The following is a 21470-nucleotide window of genomic DNA, read 5'->3' as shown; positions in this document are numbered from 1 at the left end:
ATGGCATCACAGACTCGATGGACATGGGTTTGGGTGGACTTCGGGAGTTGGTGATGGACAGGGAGGCCTGGTGTGCTGTGGTTCATGGGGTCGCAAAGAGTCGGACACGACTGAACGACTAAACCGAACTGTTAGTGTATTACAGGATATGGAATGTAGTTTCCTGTGCTATACAGTGGGACCGTGCTGTTTATATTATATACAGTAGTTTGTACCCACTAATACCAAACTCCTAATTCATCTCTCCCCTACCTCCTTTCTCTTGGTAACCTTAAGTTTATTTTCTAAGTCTGTGAGTCTGTCTGTTTCGTAAATATGTTCATTTGTATCCTTTTAGATTCCACATATAAGTGATATCATATGGTATTTGTCTTTCTCTTTTAAAAGTCAGACTTTTAACCTACACTTTTGTAAGCTAACACATTCGTGTTGTTTTAAGACACTGACTTTGAGGTCATCTGTTATGACGGCCCACATTTCCTTCCCCAGGGGATCTTCCCAACCCAGGGGACGAACCCGGGTCTCCTGCATTGGAGGCAGACACTTTAACCTCTGAACCACCAGGGAAGCCCTATGAAAACTAATACACAGTCTAATTAGAATTGAATCATAATTATTAATTTTATGAAATTTAGAATCTTTTACTCAAAGAAAATGGTATCAATAAAATATTGTACTATTGCAGTGATACCCCTTTATGTTAATAATAATACTGAGCTTTAAGTTATTAAAAAAACAAAATGAAAAAGAGAAATACAAAATGGATATCTGTCTTTCTTCTGTGTTGACCCCATTTGCTGTGGTAATAAAATCATTTAACTTTATCAAGCCAGCTACATTTTATCCTAGTACAAATTTGATCCACCTTAACACTAAATTTTATTACCAATTATTAATTTCTATAAAAGCCAGCATCTCCCCAGTTTACTATTACTAGGTTTGATTATTTTGGTTCTTTGAAATTTTAGAATATTTCAGATGGTAGGGAGATTGGAAGATGAACTCAGATAATTTTATATCACTAATGGACTCTTTAACTGAAGATTCACATATTTTTTTCCTTTTTATTCCACCTCTCTTTGTTCCTAAAGATGAGGATGAAACTTTACTGAAGAATCAGGATAACAGAGTGTGGATCTAGTCCATTTCTAAGAATGTCTGATCAGCAACTAACTGTGATTTTAAATATATCAAAAAGCTGTTTGCTAAGCCTGGCAAAATTCTGTCCCTGATCACCTGGTTTAGCCCTAACCGACTGACCTTAGAGTACCAATCGGAGCCAGATAGCAGCACGTGGCATCCAGATGTTATATGTTAAGGGAACACAGTTCAGGAGGATGCATTTAATACGTGGGTTCCCCATGTTAGGAGGACTGTTAAATGATAGTTTGGTCAGTAATGCATATAATTTAAGAAGATGAAAATTATTTTCTTGTATTTCTTTTTAATAGAACTAAAATGGGAATATTTTGTTGTGTTCCCTAAATCTCCCCCAAATAATGGTAAATGTGATGCTCATTCTAGCAGAGGTCAGAAGACAGAGCCTGGTATAAGAAGCACTGGGTATATACCTGCTTTGAAGGGGAAAGGAATTTTTTCCTGTGTGTTATGGAAACCTAAGTGCAGTCAGACCTCTTGGCATGTTCTCTATCCTGTGGTATGAAATCAGACAGAGGAAATATTCCACTTTCTGAGCTATTGACACAAAAGATGGCTGTTAGGCCTAGCTAATATCACCCTCCTTGAGACAAAGCTGGTTAAGTATTTTCAAGCCTGGAAGAGAGGCTCAGTTTTCTAGAACTGTCACTAAGGACACCCTGAGTTGCTCTGTATGTATAATATTTGTCTTCTCTTAAAAGAAGGAACCAAGTCAGGTAATATTTTGGGTATATATGCAGTTTTGAAGGTTGCATAGCATTATGCTCGTTAGTTTAAACTTTGAACTTGGTTGGTCTTGGGTCAGAATTCCAGCTCTCTTGTAAAACTTGTCATTTTCTGCCTTTTACTTAATTTTTAATGTCTATGTCTCTACTCATAAAATCAGAACAGTAGTAGTCCCTACTTCAAAGGCTTCTTGTGAGAATTAAGTGGGATAATTCATGTTAAGGGCATTAGCCTGGTGCCAGCTAGTTTTTTAAGGATTAGCATTATTATCCCTACCCCACGACTTCTTCCATTTTTAGATATTAGATGTCACATGCATTTTAAACTCACTTTTTGTCCACAAACTAACATTGTTACCTTTCAGAGGCACCTGCCATGTGGATCCTTGTATCACAAAGGGAGAAGTGAGGCTCAAGATAAGATCACTGAATTGAGCACACCAGCCAACCCAAGATTCCAACTGTTTTGAAAAAACAGTTCCTTCCTTACCTAGTTGTCCTCTCCTTTTAATCTTGTAAATAGGTTTTAAGATTGTAACTCTTTATATTTACCTTTTTCTCTGACACAGAATTTCCCCCACCCCTCCTCCTCCAATGACACAATTCCCTCAAGTTTGAACACTGGCAGTGTTTTTCCACTTTGCTGAAGAGTTCAGAGCACCAGGGGAATGTCGTCTTCTCAGGCAATTTATTCTGTACAACAGTGTCAGTTATGTACTGCCCTGGTTAGTGCTTTACAAACAAGAGTGCGTCTTGAAAGCCATCACTTACTGTATGATTCCCACATAGTTTTCAATCTCTGTCAGGGAAGCCTTCCTCCAGTTTTTTTTATATCCAATCACCAGAGTGTTTGGTTTCATTCTTCCTAAGCCCGAGGCCTAAACAGAGGAGATAAACACATGGGCAATTCTTACCAGACCAGGAAGCTACCTCTGCAAATGAAAAATAATGTCCAAAAGAGCACTGAAGTAATGTTCTGAAGATTAGATTACATTTCAGTGCATGTCCTTCATGCCCGTACCCAAGCATAAAATAGAAAGATTAGTTCTAAATCATCTCAGCCATAAATGGATTTTAGATGACAGAAATGTAGCTTTTCTAAATTAGCAGTCATTTGCATTTCTTCTGATACACTCATTAAAATGGTTCAATAATTTAAAATCAAGTGAGGGTTGGCTTAACTGTTGGCATGCGTGTTGTAACTTAGTGGTTCCAAGCTCATTTCCACCTGCTATATCCATAATGTCATTAGCAATAAAATCCATGTTTGGAAAATTCCTATATAGAAGAATCACTGAAACTTCTACTTACATTATTTATTGAAGAATAACTGAGCTATGTTTCCAGAATCTAATCCTCTTATATGACAGTATCATTAATAGCCATCTTCCCTACCAGAAGTTTCATTCCCCCCATTAGATGACAGGATACGGCTTCCAGTTAATTAAATTTAATCGGGCAATATTACTGAGCACCTATTCATTGCAAAGTGCTATGTTAGGTGCTGTGAGAGAGTAGTGAGACACATTCTTTGGCCTGAAGGAGTTTAGAATAAGACTGAGGTGACAGATACATACAAATAATTATTATTCAAGTGCAAAGGCAGTAAGAAATCACAGGGAAGTGTAAGGGAAAATTTTTTGAATGGTTTCTTGGGAAAGCTGACATTTGTTTTGGACCTGGCAGTTTGGTTAGATGTTTCCAAGTGAAAGTAAGGGGGGCAGCGGAAGTGAAGGAAGGATATTCTGGGTCATGGGAATAGTGACACAAGTGAGAGACGTGGGACATGGAAGGGACAGTAGCAAGTGAAAAAAGATAGGCAATGATAGAGGGTTCCTGAAATGAGCTTTGCCTCCACCCCATTTTGTGTGTTGTCCTTGGACATGTACAGGTAGCAGAACAGCTCCTTAGAGCTGTCCTCTGGCCCTTGGCACGGCAGTATGGATGCAGTGTTTTCCATGACTATGATTTGAGGATGTGGCCATTCATATCATAATTTTTTAGCTGCAAAGAAGGTTTTATTCAAAAATGGTATAGTTGTCAGTGCTTCCCTTTAATACTACTCTGTCCTGCCCTTTTTGACATGACCTCTCTTATTCCATTTTTCTCTGAAGAAATTCATGTCCTTTTTTTTTTTTTTACAATTCCTTCTGGAATAATAGGGGAATTGTTTTACATGCCAGTGTCTTCCCTCTTCATGTTCTTATTCTGTATTTGTTGTCTCATTCCTAGTTGAGATTCTTATTATTTTACTAACCTTCCATGATAATTTTACATTAAATGTGTAACCTTCCCAACTCATTTAACCAAAGAGCTACTGAAAAATAACTTGCTACTGAAAGGGAAAATCAGTATCTTGCAATGACATCTATTTCTACAGTTTATCAAATTAGTAACAAGTAAAAAGAGGCTCATTGGTATTCAGAAGAAGGTAATAGGTTTTTCAGAAATGGTTTCTCTACATGTACAGCTACTTTGTTCTTTGGGGATACTAGAGACAGGAATGCATCAAAAACTCTTATTCTCCAAAATATTCCAATTTAAACCATGTGTTTTCTTTCTGGCCTGTATAACCCACCAGTATTAACTGGATGCAATCCTGAATTTTGACCCTCCTGTAGATGGCAATTCTGAAAGCTAAATATATCATTTAGTATATGTACAATCAGGTTTTTCCAACAATATTGAAGTCCAAATTATTAGAAAGCTAAGCCCTACAATTTCTGAGGTTCTCCTGGATTGTTTTAGAATTCTCTAGCACTTTAAATTTAGAAAATCAGAACTAGGAAAAGATTCTATATGTTATAAAAGGAGAGGAAAAAAGGAAAGAATAAGGGAGAAAAGATGGAGGAACTGTGAGCTTTAGTGTTAAACCACAGAGATTATTACATTTTATTTAACATTCTGAAAATAATTAAGGAGGAGAGGGAGATTTTCTGCCCAGATCACCAGACATTTATTTAGTCCAGTCTTGCAGCTGCTCTCACACTATTTGCAAAAGAAAAAAGGAAAAGAATGCCTGACTTGAGCCTTGCTATATGCAGTATGAGATGTAAAAATAGTTTGAAGTTTTAATAGGATCTTGAATGTCGTCAACTATCAGAACAAATTTGCATTTCAATAAGTATGAGACAGAGTATATGCTGTTGGCCAAAGGCAACCTCATTTTCCATTTCCAGTGTATCACTCATAGTTCACTGTAATAGAACCTCTCTGCTTCTGTTTTAGCTTTGCCTATCCCCAGGAATTCAAAATGAATTCCTTAACCATCTGTATTGATCTCTGATGCTTGTCTGCCTAACTGGAGCAGTTCCATTTGGGAGCTTCATTACAATGGAGTGCTAATTGTCTTTTGCCTCTGTACTCATTCCCTCAATGCCAGCCTTACCTGAAGGAGACTTCGGACACCATCCCTGAAACAATCTGCTGCCACTGCTGCATAAAATGCCTTGATTTTGTTCTTTATAAGCCAGGCCTGCTTTTTTGCCATGCCACTGTTCATCTCTTTAACACACAGCTTGCGCGGTCCCTGTATGACACAATGAAATATTGGTTAGAAGCCCTGCTATTATACATCGCACTGCTGTTATTTTCTAAAGGACAAAAATAGCCAGCCTTGTTGGGTTAAGAAATGGGAAAGAGGGGAAAACACCTCACTAAACAGGCTTCACAGACATTCAACCTTCTGGAAAGAATCTGGACTGCTCACATTCCTCACTTTCTGTGCAGACTGTCTAGAGGTATTAGCACCTGCTTAATTAACTGCCTCATGTCAAATGAAAGAAAGAGCTGATGGTACATGAGAAAAAATACAGAAAATGTGATTGACAAGGTGCAGGAGAAATACACCATCAACGTTTGACTCAATAGCAAGAGCCGGGACTTCCTTGGTGATCCAGTGGCTAAGACTGTCTTCCAATGCAGGGGGCAGGTTCAATCCCTTGTTGGGAAACTAAGATCCCACATGCTGTGCGGTATGGCCGAAATTTTTTTTTTTAATAGCAAGACCCACATTTATGAATACCAAGGAAGCCTCAGCTAGAGCCATTTCAAGAAATGTGACAGCACTCTTGGGAGCCAAAATGTGGTGAGTTGCAAATCCTGGCAGGAACAATTACATCTTGATAATTCTATCAGGCCCATTCTTTGTTTTTGTTTTTGTTTTTTTATGTGGTGAAGACACCCTTGTATCATTTTTCTCTGTGTGATATTGACATTGTGTGTGCTCAGTCACTAGTCATGTCTGACTTTTTGTGACCCAATGGACTGTTGTCCACCAGGCTCCTCTGTCCATGGGGATTCTCCAGGCAAGAATACTGGGATGGGTTGCCATGCCCTCCTTCAGGGGATCTTCCTGCCCCAGGAATCAAAGCCACGTCTCTTATGTCTCCTGCATTGGCAGGCAGGTTCTTTACCTTTAGCACCACCTGGGAAGCCCAATGTAGACATATTCCTATTCAAATTAACATTTGCCATTACTCAATAAAATTAGTGGAAATGGATGTTCAGATATCTATGGCATAGGAACAACAGAAGAGATTAAGAGAGAAGGAGGCAGGTGTTGTGGTGGTAGATGAAGCATTTTAAAATTTCAAGATTTGAGTCATGGAAACTCATTTTAATTAAAGTTTCTGTTGTTTCTTCTTCCTTAGAGGTCCAAGCTAGTTTTATTCTTTGCATGTTTCAAGTCAACCCCAAGAGTATTTCTGATTATCTACTGTGTGCCTGACAAGGGTACAAATCTACTATTTTCCTGAAAAATTCTTTCAGTTGATGGAAATATTTTATTGGATTGTTTTAGATTTCTTACTAACCACCTCAGCTCTTGGTAAAATGCACTGGGTAGAAATGAAACAGGGCTGAAGATCCTGCATTTCTAACAAACTCCCAGATGACACTGATGCTGCTGGTCCTCAGACTATTCTTGGAGTCATAGTCTTAGAGGGTCTTGGATTAGAGAGAAAAGGCTTGGTATGTATGAAAAAGATACCAGGTTTTTGATCAGATATAACTGGGTTCATCTGGCCACTCTGGAGGTAATTAATGATGTCTGAGCTTTGATACATTACTCCAGAAACAGGGATCAAATAGCTATCCTGCAAGGTCATTTCAAACAGTCATTGAAAAAGTATCTGGAATGATGTCTGGAATGTAGTAAGTGCTCATTCAAAGTTGATTTTTATTATGTTAAAGAAGTGCTCACAATCTCAGTTAAGTCCCAGACCTAAGTTCACCAGTGTTCTACAATAGAGCTGAAAGACTGCTGAACTGGGAGAAGAGTGTATGACTTAGATCTGGCTCTGAAACTGACTGGCCGATATCCTAGGTGTGCCATTTGTTTTCTCTTGATTTGGGCTCTACACTGGTGGCTCAGACAGTAAAGAATCTGCCTGTGATGCAGGAGACCCTAGTTCAATCCTGCATCTCTACCAGCTGGCTCGATCCCCTGGAGAAGGAAATGGCTACCCACTTCAGTATTCTTGCCTGGAGAATTTCATGGACAGAGGAGCCTGGCAGGCTACAGTCCATGGGGTTGCAAAGAGTTGGACACGACTGAGTGACTAACATTTTCACTTTTATAAAAATAAGAAAATTGTCTAGGCCATCACTGTTCAGTATGATTAGCCCTTATCCACATGTTGCTACGGAGCATTTGAAATCTGGCTGGTCCACATAAAGATGTACTGGAAATGTAAAACATTCACTGGATTTTGAAGCCTTAGTATATATAAAAAAAGGAAATGTAAAATGTCTCATTAATGTTTTTATATACATTGAATGTTGAAATAATGTCTGGATGCTTTACATTTACCTGTTTCTTTTTACTTTTCTTTATTGGCTACTAGAAATTTTAAAATTACATTTGTGGCACATATTACATTTCTATTATATAACACTAGATGTAATTTGGGGTCACTTCCATTTTAGTATTCTCTTTAAATTGGATCAGATTCTTTTTGTACTTATTTTTACTAGAATGCTTTCTAGAATATAACAACATATCAAAGCAGTTTGGATAACTTACTTTGCAGTTAAATGATAAGAACCTCCCATGAAGATGGAGAAGGTACACAGGAAGGATAGTTATGAAACCAGAAGACCTAGCCTGGGGAAAGATATGTCATTATAGATCAAATTTTGCTCAGGATTCTGTCGATGCATTTCAACCACTATTACTTCTTAGGCATTCTAGACACCATCAATTGCAAAAGAAGGAAGAAATATTTTCTTCAGGGAAGCTGAATGGTAACAATAACCATGAGATAGAAGAATAACCAACAGCTAGGAAAGGTATCAGACCATTGGCATATTGAGTTGTACCACAATGACTTTGAACCTCTGGGGAAACTGGCGTTTATTTAAATAAGTATAGCTTAATGTATATCTATTAGTAATAAAAAGTCCAGATTAAACATTAATTGTGACGGAGAGATTTACTTTAATGCCTAAATTTGCCGTATTGAGAAGTTATAAAAATATTTCATGCAGAGACTCACTTTGCTAAAAGCAATTATATTATCCTTGTAGCACACTTATTAATGTGAGGCAAGGCTACAATACAAACACAGTATGGGAAAAGTGAACTAATAAAAAGGGAAGACATGTTGAATCTAATTTTTCAACGTTCAAATACATCAATAGTCACAAAAAATGAATTTTATCACCCAATTAAAATATTATAGAGATGACTCAGGAGTCAAAATATGTGTATATAAGTTAATTCAGGATTTGAACAAAGAAGCTCTTAAAATTTTGTATATATTATGACTTTGTTGTTGATAGAGAAAGGGTTAAAGGAATTCTAATTATTTAGTCGAGAATAAATTCATATGATACTACTTCAAATAGGTGTATATTATGAAAAAGAATTTGCAAAGGATTTCCAGTATTATTGGTCACAAATACAGAAATTTGGGTCAAATGCGGAGTTCTTTCCAGCTCTTATATTTTAAAACATCAAGGGTCTTTTTGCTCTGTCTTTGCTTTCATTGCCTCTCTGGTTGGAACTATGGAAAAGAAAAATTTTCACTTTTTGATTAGGTGGGTATTTTAACTCATCATGATCCTAGTGCCCACTTACAGTTTCTTCATTCTGCCTATATTTTGTCATGTCATTATTTTATTAATATCGTCACAGAAACTCAATGACTAATAAAGAATACGTGTGTCTAAAAAAAGCTTTTTCCTTTTGATGGAGGTGAAAGTTGAGATTAAAAGGATGATGATAAGAAGAAAAAATGATAATTTTAGTTTTCCATGCTTATCTAAGCTTGAACTGCCCTCCATAAGCCACAGAGTTGGGTTATCTTCCCTTGACAAGAGAAGAGATTCTTTGAATTCAAAGAGAGTTTTAGGTTTTATTAAGATATTTTGTAAATTTTATGAAAAAAAAAGAGAAAGGGTAACAGGGTGCAAACTTGTTAAAAGAGGATCTACATAAGGAAGTTGGTCCAATGTTATTCCTTTTCTTTACAGTGAGAAGAGAGAACAGGACAATCAGGTTTAAAGAATATAATGAGTAGGCAAACATTAATCAAAATAGATCTACATCTTTGTACACATGGGTGAAATGACTAGAAGAACACCAATCAAAATCAGATAACATTGCCTTTTCAGAGGAAGAGAGCCATGGGGCTGAGTGGCTATAAAGGGGACTTTAGCTTCATCTGTAATGTTTCATTTCATTTAAAAAGTGAGTGGAAGCATCTAAGAAAAATGTTAACTGTTGTTAATTAGAGAAGTAGTATACGAGTGTTGTTTTACTGACTATAGTTTCTTCATATGAAATTGTCAGTGTTCAATGACTTTCAACACACAAAAAAGTAAATTTCATGTATTTAAGCTAATATTTTTCTTAATGCTTCAAAATGAAAAATAGAAGCAAGCTTTAAAACATCTTTATTTTTTAGCCAAAACAATACAGTGTATTTAATATAAGATGCCAGTAAACTTGAAAGCCCTTTGCAGTCTTAAGAGAAACAAGATATAGAAAAGAGGCAAGTGTTGCATTTTTTGGCAATAATGACTTTTTCTGATGAGCATGTTAAATCCCAGATCAATTAGGTCACCTTTCCATCTTTAATGTATATTTGTCTTTTATTTGTTTTAGTAAAAAAAAAACAAAACCTGCCTTTAAATGTAAAACTAAGAAGTATATGAGTGAGTGACAGCTATGCCTAGAAACACTATGCCTTCTAACATGATGAGCTGTGTGATTTTTAAACTGAACGTAGTGTACTCAGAGAATTGATGATGGTGGTGGTGGTTTAGTCACTAAGTAGTGTCCAACTCTTGTGACCCCAGAGACTGTAGCCCATCAGGTTCCTCTGTCCATGGGATTTCCCAGGCAACAATACTGGAGTGGTTTGCCATTTCCTTCTCCAGGGAAGAGAGAAGGACTCAGGGATCGAACCCACGTCTTCTGCTTGCAGGCAGATTCATTACTGCTGAGCCACCAAAAGGGCTCAATAGCTGTGGCACATGGACTTAGTTGCTCTAGTCTTCCATTTGTCAGGGATCAAAACCATGTTTCTTGGTATTGGCAGGCAGATTCTTTTACCACTGAGCCACCAGTGAAGCCCCACTCAGAGAATTAAGGGTACGTGAATCCAAACTAAGCTATCTGCAAAGATTACTATCTCTCCAGCTACTATAAATAAGTGAGGAAACTGACTGACAAAGAAAGTCAGTGTTTTCTTATGCCATTGTACATACAGTACAATTAGTGGAAATCACAACCCTTGCCTTCATATTTGCCTGTTGCTGAACGCACGGAAGATGGCTATGCTCAGAAACATGAGGTGATGCTCGAAGGTGGAATCCTACCCCTAGTCTTTGTGTGATGAAAGGAGTGAAGCACACAAGAAAAAGAAAATCACACATATTGAATAGAAAGCCTCCTGGGATATATCACTGCCTTATTATAAGGTAATCCAAAGGAGAAAAATAGACATTATTTTAAGTAACCAAGCCAAATTCCTTAAAAAATATCCCCTAGTTTGACCTGATGAAGGGTCCCTTTTCTAAAATCTTTGAGTTTAGTAGAAAAAGGCAAGAGGTAGGCAGAAGCTCTGACAGGCGAGTAGAATGTTAAATAGTTGGAAGGCTACAGTGTGGACTTGGGACCTAGCAAAAGTATAATTCTTAATTTCAGTTTCAGCCGTTTTGATGGCTACAACATCTAGTCCCTTTAAAAATGCCTGTCTGCAGGATATGGCAGCTGGGGGCCATGTGTTTGCCCAGTACCCACCAACAACGAAATGCCTGTGAGCTCCGCGTCTTGCCCCTTACTTGGAGGAGCAGATGGCAAGTAACTGGAGGTCAGCAGAGGGATGGAGCACAGAGCCCGCTGCCCTGTCACTCGTTGGGAGGGAGTGTGCATCTAACTGTTCTATCCTGCCAAGTTGCTGAGTAACTAGAAGTCCAAGATCCAATGTTTGGACCTGGTTTCGCTAAGGAGGGTGTTTTAGGTTTCTGTTGAGGAAAGTATATTTTCAGAATGAAAATGGCAACAACTGTATATCAAAAATATCCCATGATAATAATACCAACAGTAACAAATAAAATTAATTGAGCATTTACTGTTTGACAGACTCTGAGCTGAATGCTAGAAAGCTTATCTTCCAGAATTCTCATGACCCTGTAACAAACACAGGTGCTGTCATCATCATTATTATTCCCACTTTATACCTGAGGAAAATTGAGGCATAAGGAGATTAAATTGTGTGCCCAAGGGAATCCCAGCTAATAGGTGGCAAAACAGTGATTTAGAACTTAACTGAGTGTCTCAAAAGTCCATGAGCATGAGCTTTCTAGAGTTAAAATGTAAATTGTTATCTCTCAACCTCCTTGTTACCATTTAACCTTTTCCACAAGGTCGGCCTAAGCACCAATCACTACATCTTGGAGAAAAAAAAAAGTCATGTTGACTTTCCCTACATCCCCTTCCATCTGTTTCTTTGTAAAGATGATTGACAACTGAGCGTGGAACTGAAAAATGCTGACAGCATCTGCAGTCTCAGGAGCTCACAGAAAGTAACTAACTGAAAAGTCATTAACTGATACAGTGACTATTTTCTGTCCCAAAGAGAATCTCAGCACCTGGGAGCGAGGTTCTTGGGCCTTACTCAGAGAGACCAACACAGTAATGTAGGAAGTGGTCTAATATACATGTCAAGCAACCAGGGCCATTAGAGGAACAGGCTTAAGTACCTATTTCACATGAAATGTGAGAACCATACTCTTTTATTATAGTTAAAGCAGCAAAGGGTTAATTTAAAGTAATATCTCTTAAAAAGACCTTGTGTCCCTTGTCAATATATGACTGTTTATATTTTCAGTTCATTTCTCCACTCCTAGAGATATTTTATTGGCTTGCTAAACTAAATTTTCTCTAAATTACTAGAGAAGAAAAATACCCCAAATTGCATATTTCACCAAAACTGGCTCTGGTATTATATTGGCCAAAATGAAATCCACTAATCCAGGGCACCAAAGTTGATAATATGAAAGTAGGGTGCTTGATGAGATTCTCTAAAATCCTCTGGAGTCCCTGTTGGTCATTATTGAACCTGTCAATCTTATGTAGTCAGTAGGATTCCCTCTACCCTCTACGGGATAATTACATTGAGTTATATTGTTTGAGTTACTATCATATAACCACTGAGAGGAAAGAGAATATGATCGACCAGCTTGCTTCATATTGCATTTAGAGTATTGCCAAGTGTTAAAAGATGCTTAAGTGCTGGTCACAATGACATGTGGTAAATTAACCCCTGCATCATGGGACAGTCGACTGGCCCCAGCTAGGTTACATAGCTTCCTGGCCACCCTATTCCCTGGCAAGATTGGAAGTTTAGGGAGTGGTATCCAACTCTAAGGGCATCCCAGGTGGCTCAGCTGGTTAAGAATCCACCTGAAATGCAGGAGACATGAGTTTGATCCCTGGCTCAGGAAGATCTCTGAGAAAGAAATGGCAACCCACTCCAGTATTCTTGCATGGAAAATTCCATGGACAGGAGGAGGCTGGCAGCTCAGTCCATGTGGTCACAAACACCTGAACCAATATCCCGACTATGCCACTTTCTTGTCCTGTGACCCTGTGCATAATTGAATTTTCCTGAATCTCACTTTTCTAATCTGTGTAATGAAAATAGGGCTCCTTTCCCTTTCTTCCTCACTAGACTGTTATGTAGACTGAAATAAGAAAAACTGTAGAAAACACTTTGAAGAATAGGTAAATATAATCATAATACATTGACACTGCTGAGGATTTTGAGTGGTGTGTGTGCATGACCCAGAGAGAGAGAAACAGGGACACAGACACACACACACACACACAGAGTGTGTGCAAGAGAGCACACTGTGAGAATGCAAGTAGAAGTAGGCTTGTTTGGAGGACTTAGACTTATTATTTTGTTAAAATATTAATGCTTTCTTCTCACTTTAGACAGTAGTGATAGTGATTGGTCAATAATTACTGTTAAGTGTTTAGCATCTACTTTAAATACCTCCTGGAATCACCACCAGTAAGTTATCCTTAGTCTACCACATACTTCCTGAACAAAAAGGAACTCATTCAGCTTCGAATGTTTATCTAAGGCATGGAAAACTTGGTTTAACTCCCTAGATATCTGTATCATCAAGTTTATTCAAATATTAAGTCTAAATTCTACCTGCTTTCATTTAAGGCCATAGCGTCTGACTCTTCCTCATCAGTTAATCTACATAATAGTGCTCTCTAGCTCATTCTATCCTTTCGTATTTCTGAGAACGGTTATCACCCCCCCCCAAGCATTTTCATTTTATTTATGAGCTGGCTCTCTTTTTCTTGACTCAAAGGCCATCATTGAGAAGTATTGTCATTTTCAGTTGGTCTCCTGTGAAATCTGAAACACATTTTATCGACTCATTTAAGTTCAGGATCATGGGCCCCTGCTAGTCCTTGATATATGAATGAAGGAAAGGGGTCCTGTTCTAAACTGCCTTACCATTCTCCTATCACTGCATATACCTGCCGGGCTCCCCTAAGGCAATAGAAATGAGCAAGTAGGAAAAGGCACCTTCGAGGGATGAAGCGGCTCTTACCACAAAGACTTCACAGCAGATGCAAAGGCCACTGTTCTTGGTAAAGGCATGAGCTATATCCAAGAGAGCAGGTCTTGTCATGGGTCCCCCTGTTAAGACGATGCACTGGGGCCTATAAACGGAGAAGAGAAGATGTGAGAACTGATCATGACAAGAAACCTGAGTCCAGAACCACCCCCGATGGAATGGGCTGGTACAGAAGTCTTGGCAAAATGGGGCAACCACTCTCCTAAACATCTCTTGAGTTTCTCACTAGAACTCCTTTTTTTATTCTTCTTTTTTAAAAAGAAGTATTTATTTATTTGGCTGCATCAGGTCTTAGTTGCAGCTCATGGTATCTTTGTTTCATCATGTGGGGTCTTTCACTGTGGTGCACGGGTTCAGCCCGTGGCTTAGTTGCTCCCCCAGCATGTGGGATCTTAGTTCCCTGACCAGGGATCAAACTCGCGTCCCCTGCGTTGCAAAGTGGATTCTTAACCACTGGACCACCAGGGAAGTCCTTCACTAGAAGACTTGAATCATCATGATTTCCTGCCAATCTTGCCAAATTCGTATTCTTAGTTTAGTTAGTGATAATAAGCACGTAAAGTAAGGAAAAGGTCCTTACTGTCCCCCTGTCTTTTTCCTCTGAACACGACCCTATCCCAAATCCTCAGTACAACCTGTCCTTCTCCAACCAGTATATTCATGTTATTTTCCTTCACCCTCCTTGCAAAGCTTGTGTTTTGAAGTTCCACTAAAAATAAGATATAACCAAAGAAGAGCTTAAAGTATAACTTCTCCTAAGGGAATTCAGTAAGCCACAAAGCCTTAAGCTATATGGAGACAGAAACAACAATTAAAGTGTGTGGGGATTTGGGGACATCTCTCTGAAATCACGTCACTGAGATCTCCTCTCTATCTGTACATGGAAGGTGACAGCCAGCACTAAGAATTTAGAGTTGGGGGTGGGCATAGCTCAGAGTGGAAGAGAAGAAGCGCTCATTCACAGGAGGTGCTGTTGTGAAAATGTGGCAGTTTTGTAAGATTACCTGTATAAGAATATACCCCTAAAGCGTACCAGTAATGCATTTGTCTCCCATAGAGGGAAGCTATTTCCAATGGGAAATGACACCAGGATGCTTGAGAAGCCAGTTTTACCTGAAGTTTTTCACATGGTCTTCCACTGTAGTTAGTTCTAGAGCATTGTCTAAAGCACTCACGTAGGAAAGAGCCTGCGTGGAGGAGCCCCAGTTCACATCTGTGGACAAAGAAGAATTTGACATAAAAGCACCGAACTTCCCTCTGTGTACTGTGAATATTTTTATAAGCCATTCCCTTCTTTGATTTTCCTTGGCTATGTCAGCAGTGACAAGTGCCCAAATTAGAGAAACATAATGTAATATTTCCTAGAAAGTGTGTCCTTCTATGAATCTTTGTGCATTCTTAGAAGTGAGACCTCTTTTTCCAGCTGAGGATCAGACTCTAGTGTTGCAGCTTGAGAAAACTTACTCAGTGGAACAGGCTGTGTTACAACTACACTGCCAGCAGGTAGACTTGGGAAAATGATCAGCCCCTAAATAAATCCAAGAGTTCTTCACAAATTCTTAAGTTGAAAAGAAAAGAGGCATTTCTGCATACATAGACAGTATGCAGCAGTCTTCACATTCTGAATAATGAAACTGAATAACAGGAATTCTTACTTCTGGGTGTCCATGAAGAGGGTCAATCTTTAGCAAGCATTTTAGTTTGATGTGTTAAGGAGCCAATCTCTATAATAAGGGAGGAAAACACTACCTTGCCCTGACTTAAAAAATTAAATGTTAGATGAATCCTCTACATTTTATAAGAAGTCACTGATGGGAATGCATAGATTCACCCTAGATAGGAGACAGCCATCTCCCCAGTCTTGCTCAGAACAATAAGGAAAATGATGAGAGATAATTATCTGGAGATAAAGCAGATTAATATTGATTAAGTATTTACTATGCATCAGGAATTTAGCATTCCTTAAGTCATTTCATTCTTATAAGAACCCTATAAATCAACTGGATATTTATATGCAAAAAAATCAACCTTGAGCCATTCCTCACACACCATATACAAAAATTATCTCAAAATGATGAGATATAAATTAAAAATCTAAAGCATTAAAACTTTTAGAAATAGTTTGTAACGTTGAATTAGGGAAAGAGATTAGAAGCAAAAAACAAACAAACCATAAAACATGAAAAAATCAGACTTTAGAGGAATTAAGAATATCTGCTCTTTAAAACAAACTGTAAGGAAATTAAAAAACAAGTTACAGACCTGTAGAAAACATTTACAAAAGATGTACTGTGAAAGGGTTTGTATCCTGAATATACAGAGGTCTTACAAATGAATAATAAGAAGACAACTCAAAAAAGAGGCAAAAAGTTTAAACAGACGCTTCACAAAAGAAGATATATGGATGACAAATAATATGTTCAACATCGTTAGTCACTGGGAAAAAATGCGAACCAAGCCACAATAAGACAGTACATTACATCTTTAGTACACTACATAATTAGAATTTTTTTTTTAAGAAATCAACTGACAATAATATGTGCTGCCTAGGATGTGGAACAACTGAGACATAAATTTATTGCTGTTAGGAATGGAAAATGATGCTGCTACTTTAGAAAATAGTTTGGCTGTTAATTATAAAGTTATGTGTACTTCGTAATCATAAATTCCACTCTAGAAAAATGAAAATATACGTTCACATAAAGCCCTGTGTGTGAATATTTACAGCAGCTTTAGATATAATCACTAGATATAAATACAATAAGATATACCAGGTTAGATATAATTCTTCAATTAGTGAATATATTTTTAAAAATCTTGAGAAATATTCATATGATGGAATACTACTCAACAACAAAAAGGAACAAACTACTCATACATGTAACAACATGGATGAATCTAAAAACCTCATGTTAAGTGAAAGAAAGTATATATAAAGGCTACATCCTATATGGTTCTACATAACACTCTGGGAAAGGCAAAGATATAGGAACAGAAATCAGAAAAGCTATAGCTAGGGGCTAAGTTGGGGGGAAGAAATTGACTGCACAGAATCTTTTAGCCATGATGGAAATATCCTCTCTTTTTAAAAAAAGATTTATTTTATTTTTTGGCTGTGGTGTGTCTTCATTGCCATGCACAGGCTTTCTCTAGCTGTGACAAGAGGGGGCTACTTTCTGTTGCAGTGCATGGGCTTCTGATTGTGGTGGCTTCTCTTTGGATCTGCTGGCTCTAGGCACTCAGGCTTCACTGGCTGCAGCACGTGGGTTCAGTAGCTGTGGCTCCTGGGCTCTAGAGCCTAGGTTCAGTGGTTGTGGCACATGAGCTTAGCTGCTCCACGGCATGTGAAATTTTCCTGGACCAGTGACCAAACCGCTGTCCCTTGCATTGGAAGGCACATTTTTATCCACTGGACCACCAATTCAGTTCAGTTCAGTCACTAACTCATGTCTGACTCTTTGTGACCCCATGAACCGCAGCACTCCAGGCCTCCCCGTCCATCACCAACTCCCAGAGTTCACCCAAACTCATGTCCAGTGAGTCAGTGATGCCATCCAACCATCTCATCCTCTGTCATCCCCTTCTCCTTCTGCCTTCAATCTTTCCCAGCATTAGGGTCTTTTCAGATGAGTCAGCTCTTCACATCAGGTGGCCAAAGTATTGGAGTTTTAGCTTCAACATCAGTCCTTCTAATGAACACCCAGGACTGATCTCCTTTAGGATGGACTGGTTGGATCTCCTTGCAGTCCAAGGGACGCACAAGAGTCTTCTCCAACACCACAGTTCAAAAGAATCCATTCTTCAGTGCTCAGCTTTCTTTATAGTCCAACTCTTATATCCATACATGACTACTGGAAAAACCATATCCTTGACTAGATGGACCTTTGTTGGCAATGTAATGTCTCTGCTTTTTAATATGCTGTCTAGGTTGGTCATAACTTTCCTTCCAAGGAGTAAGGAACTTTTAATTTCATGGTTGCAGTCACCATCTGCAGTGATTTTGGAGCCCCCCCAAAATAAAGTCAGACACTGTTTCCCCTGTTTCCCCATCTATTTGTCATGAAACAATGGGACCGGATGCCATGATCTTAGTTTTCTGAACGCTGAGCTATAAGCCAACTTTTTCAGTCTCCTCTTTCACTTTCAAGAGGCTCTTTAGTTCTTCTTCACTTTCTGCCATAAGGGTGGTATCATCTGCATATTTGAGGTTATTGATATTTCTCCCCACAATCTTGATTCCAACTTGTGCTTCATCCAGCCCAGGATTTTTCATGATGTACTCTGCATATAAGTTAAATAAGCAGGATGACAATGCACAGCCTTGATGTACTCCTTTTCCTATTTGGAATCAGTCTGTTGTTTTGTGTTCAGTTCTAACTGTTGCTTCCTGATCTGCATACAGATTTCTCAGGATGCAGGTCAGTGGTCTGGTATTCCCATTTCTTTAAGAATTTTCCATAGTTTGTTGTGATCCACACAACAGCTTTGGCATAGTCAATAAAGCAGAAATAGATGTTTTTCTAAAACTCTCTTGCTTTTTTGATGATCCAGCAGATGTTGACAATTTGATGATCTCTGGTTCCTCTGCCTTTTCTAAAACCAGCTGGAACATCTGGAAGTTCACGGTCCACGTATTGCTAGAGCCTGGCTTGGAGAATTTTGAGCGTTACTTTACTAGCATGTGAGATGAGTACAATTGTGCAGTAGTTTAAGCATTCTTTGGCGTTGCCTTTCTTTGGGATTGGAATGAAAACTGACCTTTTCCAGTCCTGTGGCCACTGCTGAGTTTTCCAAATTTGCTGACATATTGAGTGCCACTAGGGAAGCTCTCTGTCCTCTATTTTGATTGTGGTGGTAGTTACAAGATTGTAAATTTGTTAAAACCTATAGACTGTACACTACAGGAGGTTAATATTAATATACATAAAGTATGTGAAAGTACTGTGTCTGGAAAACTTCCTGGGTCCCAAGACTTGTGTCGAGAACTTTAGGAGTCTTTGTCTCTCTTGAGCCCCTTCATGGCCCATTTAGGTCAATGCCACTAAGCCCCATTTAGCAGAGAAGGAAATGGCAACCCACTCCAGTATTCTTGCCTGGAGAATCCCGTGGACAGAGGAGCCTGGCAGGCTATAGTGCATGGTGTCGCGAGAGTCAGACACAACTTAGCGACTAAACCACCACCACCATACCTGTATTACAAATACCATACAGTAATAAAAAACAACAAAACCAAGCTCTTCAAAATAGTTACTACCTTCTCTTTTCTACTATACTTGTGTAGGAAGGGTCAGGAGCATGTGAGGGTAGCTGAGAGTCTCTATGGCCCCTGAGACTGGACCGCCAAATACTGTACTCCTTAATCTCTAGCCTCTCCAAGCGTCAATCCCTTTCACTGGGTCTAAAGATAACATCTGAAGTCCAGATCCAACTGAATGATCAACGGCACCTTCTTGCTGCTCCAGACTCTTTAGCATGACGTTTAGGTGTCTTGTTTATCTGGCCCGACCTACTCACCTTCCAAGGCTCACCTCAGGCCCCTTCTCATCACCTGAGGACTCCATCATGCTAAAGGCCTTGGTGTATGCTGCGCTTAATCACTCAGTTGTGTCTGACTCTTTGCAACCTCATGGACTGTAGCCCACCAGGTTTCTCTGTTCATAAGCCTTGGCAATCCTTAAATATGCCTGATACTTGCACGCTTCCTAACTTTACTCACACTCTTTTCTTCTGCCTACAGTAGCCATCCCTGGCTCCATCTGATTTACCAACCGCTAGTCTCTTGCCTTTTTTTTTTTAAGTAGCTTATTTGTTCATTCAACAGGTATTTATAAGTACCAACCGAGTGACTGACCCTGGGAACACAAGCCATGAACCGGGGAAGTTTTCCTGGACAATGCTAATCACAGTTAGAGTTTCCCTGATGGTGAAGAATCCGTGTGCAATGCAGGAGACTCGGATTCAGTCCCTGGATTGGGAATATGACCTGGAGAAGGAAATGGCTACCCACTCCTGTATTCTTGCCTGGATAATTCCATGGACAGAAGAGCCAGGTGCGCTACAGTCTATGGGGTGGCAAGGAGTCAGACTTGATTTAGACTAACAATAATCACGGTTAGTCACTTCCTCTCCTTTTCTCAGTAACTTGTTCATGTCACTCTCACGGTGCTTGCTATACTGTTATGTAGTTAATTGCTTACGTGTGAGTCTATGCTTCTTGAGGACAGGGATTATATCTCATTTATCAGATATAGAAGGATTATGCCAGGAGCCAGCATGAGGAACTCCACCGTGGCAAAGGTCATGAGCAAGGAGGCTTGGCATATGCAAAGGCAAGATCGAGCCTCAGGAGACACCCTGTTCCCAAGCATCTACCCCCAGAACCAGAGTCTGCCTACTTTACTGCTTTATGCTCTCACCTACACCTCTGACTTTACGGGGGGCTATCCCCCACCACCTCTCTCTGTAAAGGAGTTAACTTAGGACTCCAGCTAATAAATCTCCTGGGTGTGTTTCAGTCCAAAAACTCCTCTGATGGCTCTCTAGCCTGCCTGACAGGATTATCTGGCCACATGTGATTGTTTACAGGCCCCCAACCATGAGAAGCACAAGATGCTTTAAACTTTCTAAAACAGATTCTTTTGAGAAGTTAGAAAATTATTAGTATAGCACTAGTGAGTTAGTTAGAAATTATGTTGGTGAAGGGTTTCATTGCTGAGTTAATGATTGCCACCAGGCCTCCATATCCTTAGGCACCTGGGAGTATATTAATCAATATGATTGGAATATAGAAAAGGAAATACAGTAGTTTTGATGTTAGCAATAACAATAACCTCAGATATGCAGATGACACCACCTTTATGGCAGAAAGTGAAGAGGAACTAAAAAGCCTCAATGAAAGTGAAAGAGGAGAGTGAAAAAGTTGGCTTAAAGCTCAACATTCAGAAAACAAAGATCATGGCATCCAGTCTCATCACTTCATGGGAAATAGATGGGGAAACAGTGGAAACAGTGTCAGACTTTATTTTGGGGGCTCCAAAATCACTGCAGATGGTGACTGCAGCCATGAAATTAAAAGACGCTTACTCCTTGGAAGAAAAGTTATGACCAACCTAGGTAGTATATTCAAAAGCAGAGACATTACTTTGCCAACTAAGGTCCATCTAGTCAAGGCTATGGTTTTTCCTGTGGTCATGTATGGATGTGAGAGTTGGACTGTGAAGAAGGCTGAGTGCCGAAGAATTGATGCTTTTAAACTGTGGTGTTGGAGAAGACTCTTGAGAGTCCCTTGGACTGCAAGGAGATCCAACCAGTCCATTCTGAAGGAGATCAACCCTGGGATTTCTTTGGAAGGAATGATGCTAAAGCTGAAGCTCCAGTACTTTGGCCACCTCATGAGAAGAGTTGACTCATTGGAAAAGACTCTGATGCTGGGAGGGATTGGGGGCAGGAGGAGAAGGGGACGACCGAGGATGA

The 21470-nt window shown here is 39.2% G+C and overlaps 1 protein-coding gene across 3 annotated transcripts in view; it reads right to left on the bottom strand.

Moving 5' to 3' along the window:
* SLC12A1 (solute carrier family 12 member 1) overlaps positions 1-21470 on the bottom strand; it is an 87084-nt gene that overhangs the window by 26409 nt on the left and 39205 nt on the right. For all 3 annotated transcript variants that reach the window (XM_068965454.1, XM_068965452.1, XM_068965453.1), the window contains exons 15-18: positions 15111-15210; positions 13971-14082; positions 5272-5412; positions 2655-2761 (exon numbers count right to left, since the gene is read on the bottom strand). In XM_068965454.1, the coding sequence (XP_068821555.1) occupies positions 2655-2761; positions 5272-5412; positions 13971-14082; positions 15111-15210 (460 nt within the window). The remainder of the gene's footprint in view (positions 1-2654; positions 2762-5271; positions 5413-13970; positions 14083-15110; positions 15211-21470) is intronic.

The sequence above is a fragment of the Capricornis sumatraensis genome, chromosome 2 (assembly GCF_032405125.1).
Source record: "Capricornis sumatraensis isolate serow.1 chromosome 2, serow.2, whole genome shotgun sequence".
Classification (NCBI taxonomy): domain Eukaryota; kingdom Metazoa; phylum Chordata; class Mammalia; order Artiodactyla; family Bovidae; genus Capricornis; species Capricornis sumatraensis.
The sequence above is the reverse complement of the archived record's forward strand: the minus strand, read 5'-3'. Positions and strand labels throughout refer to the sequence as shown.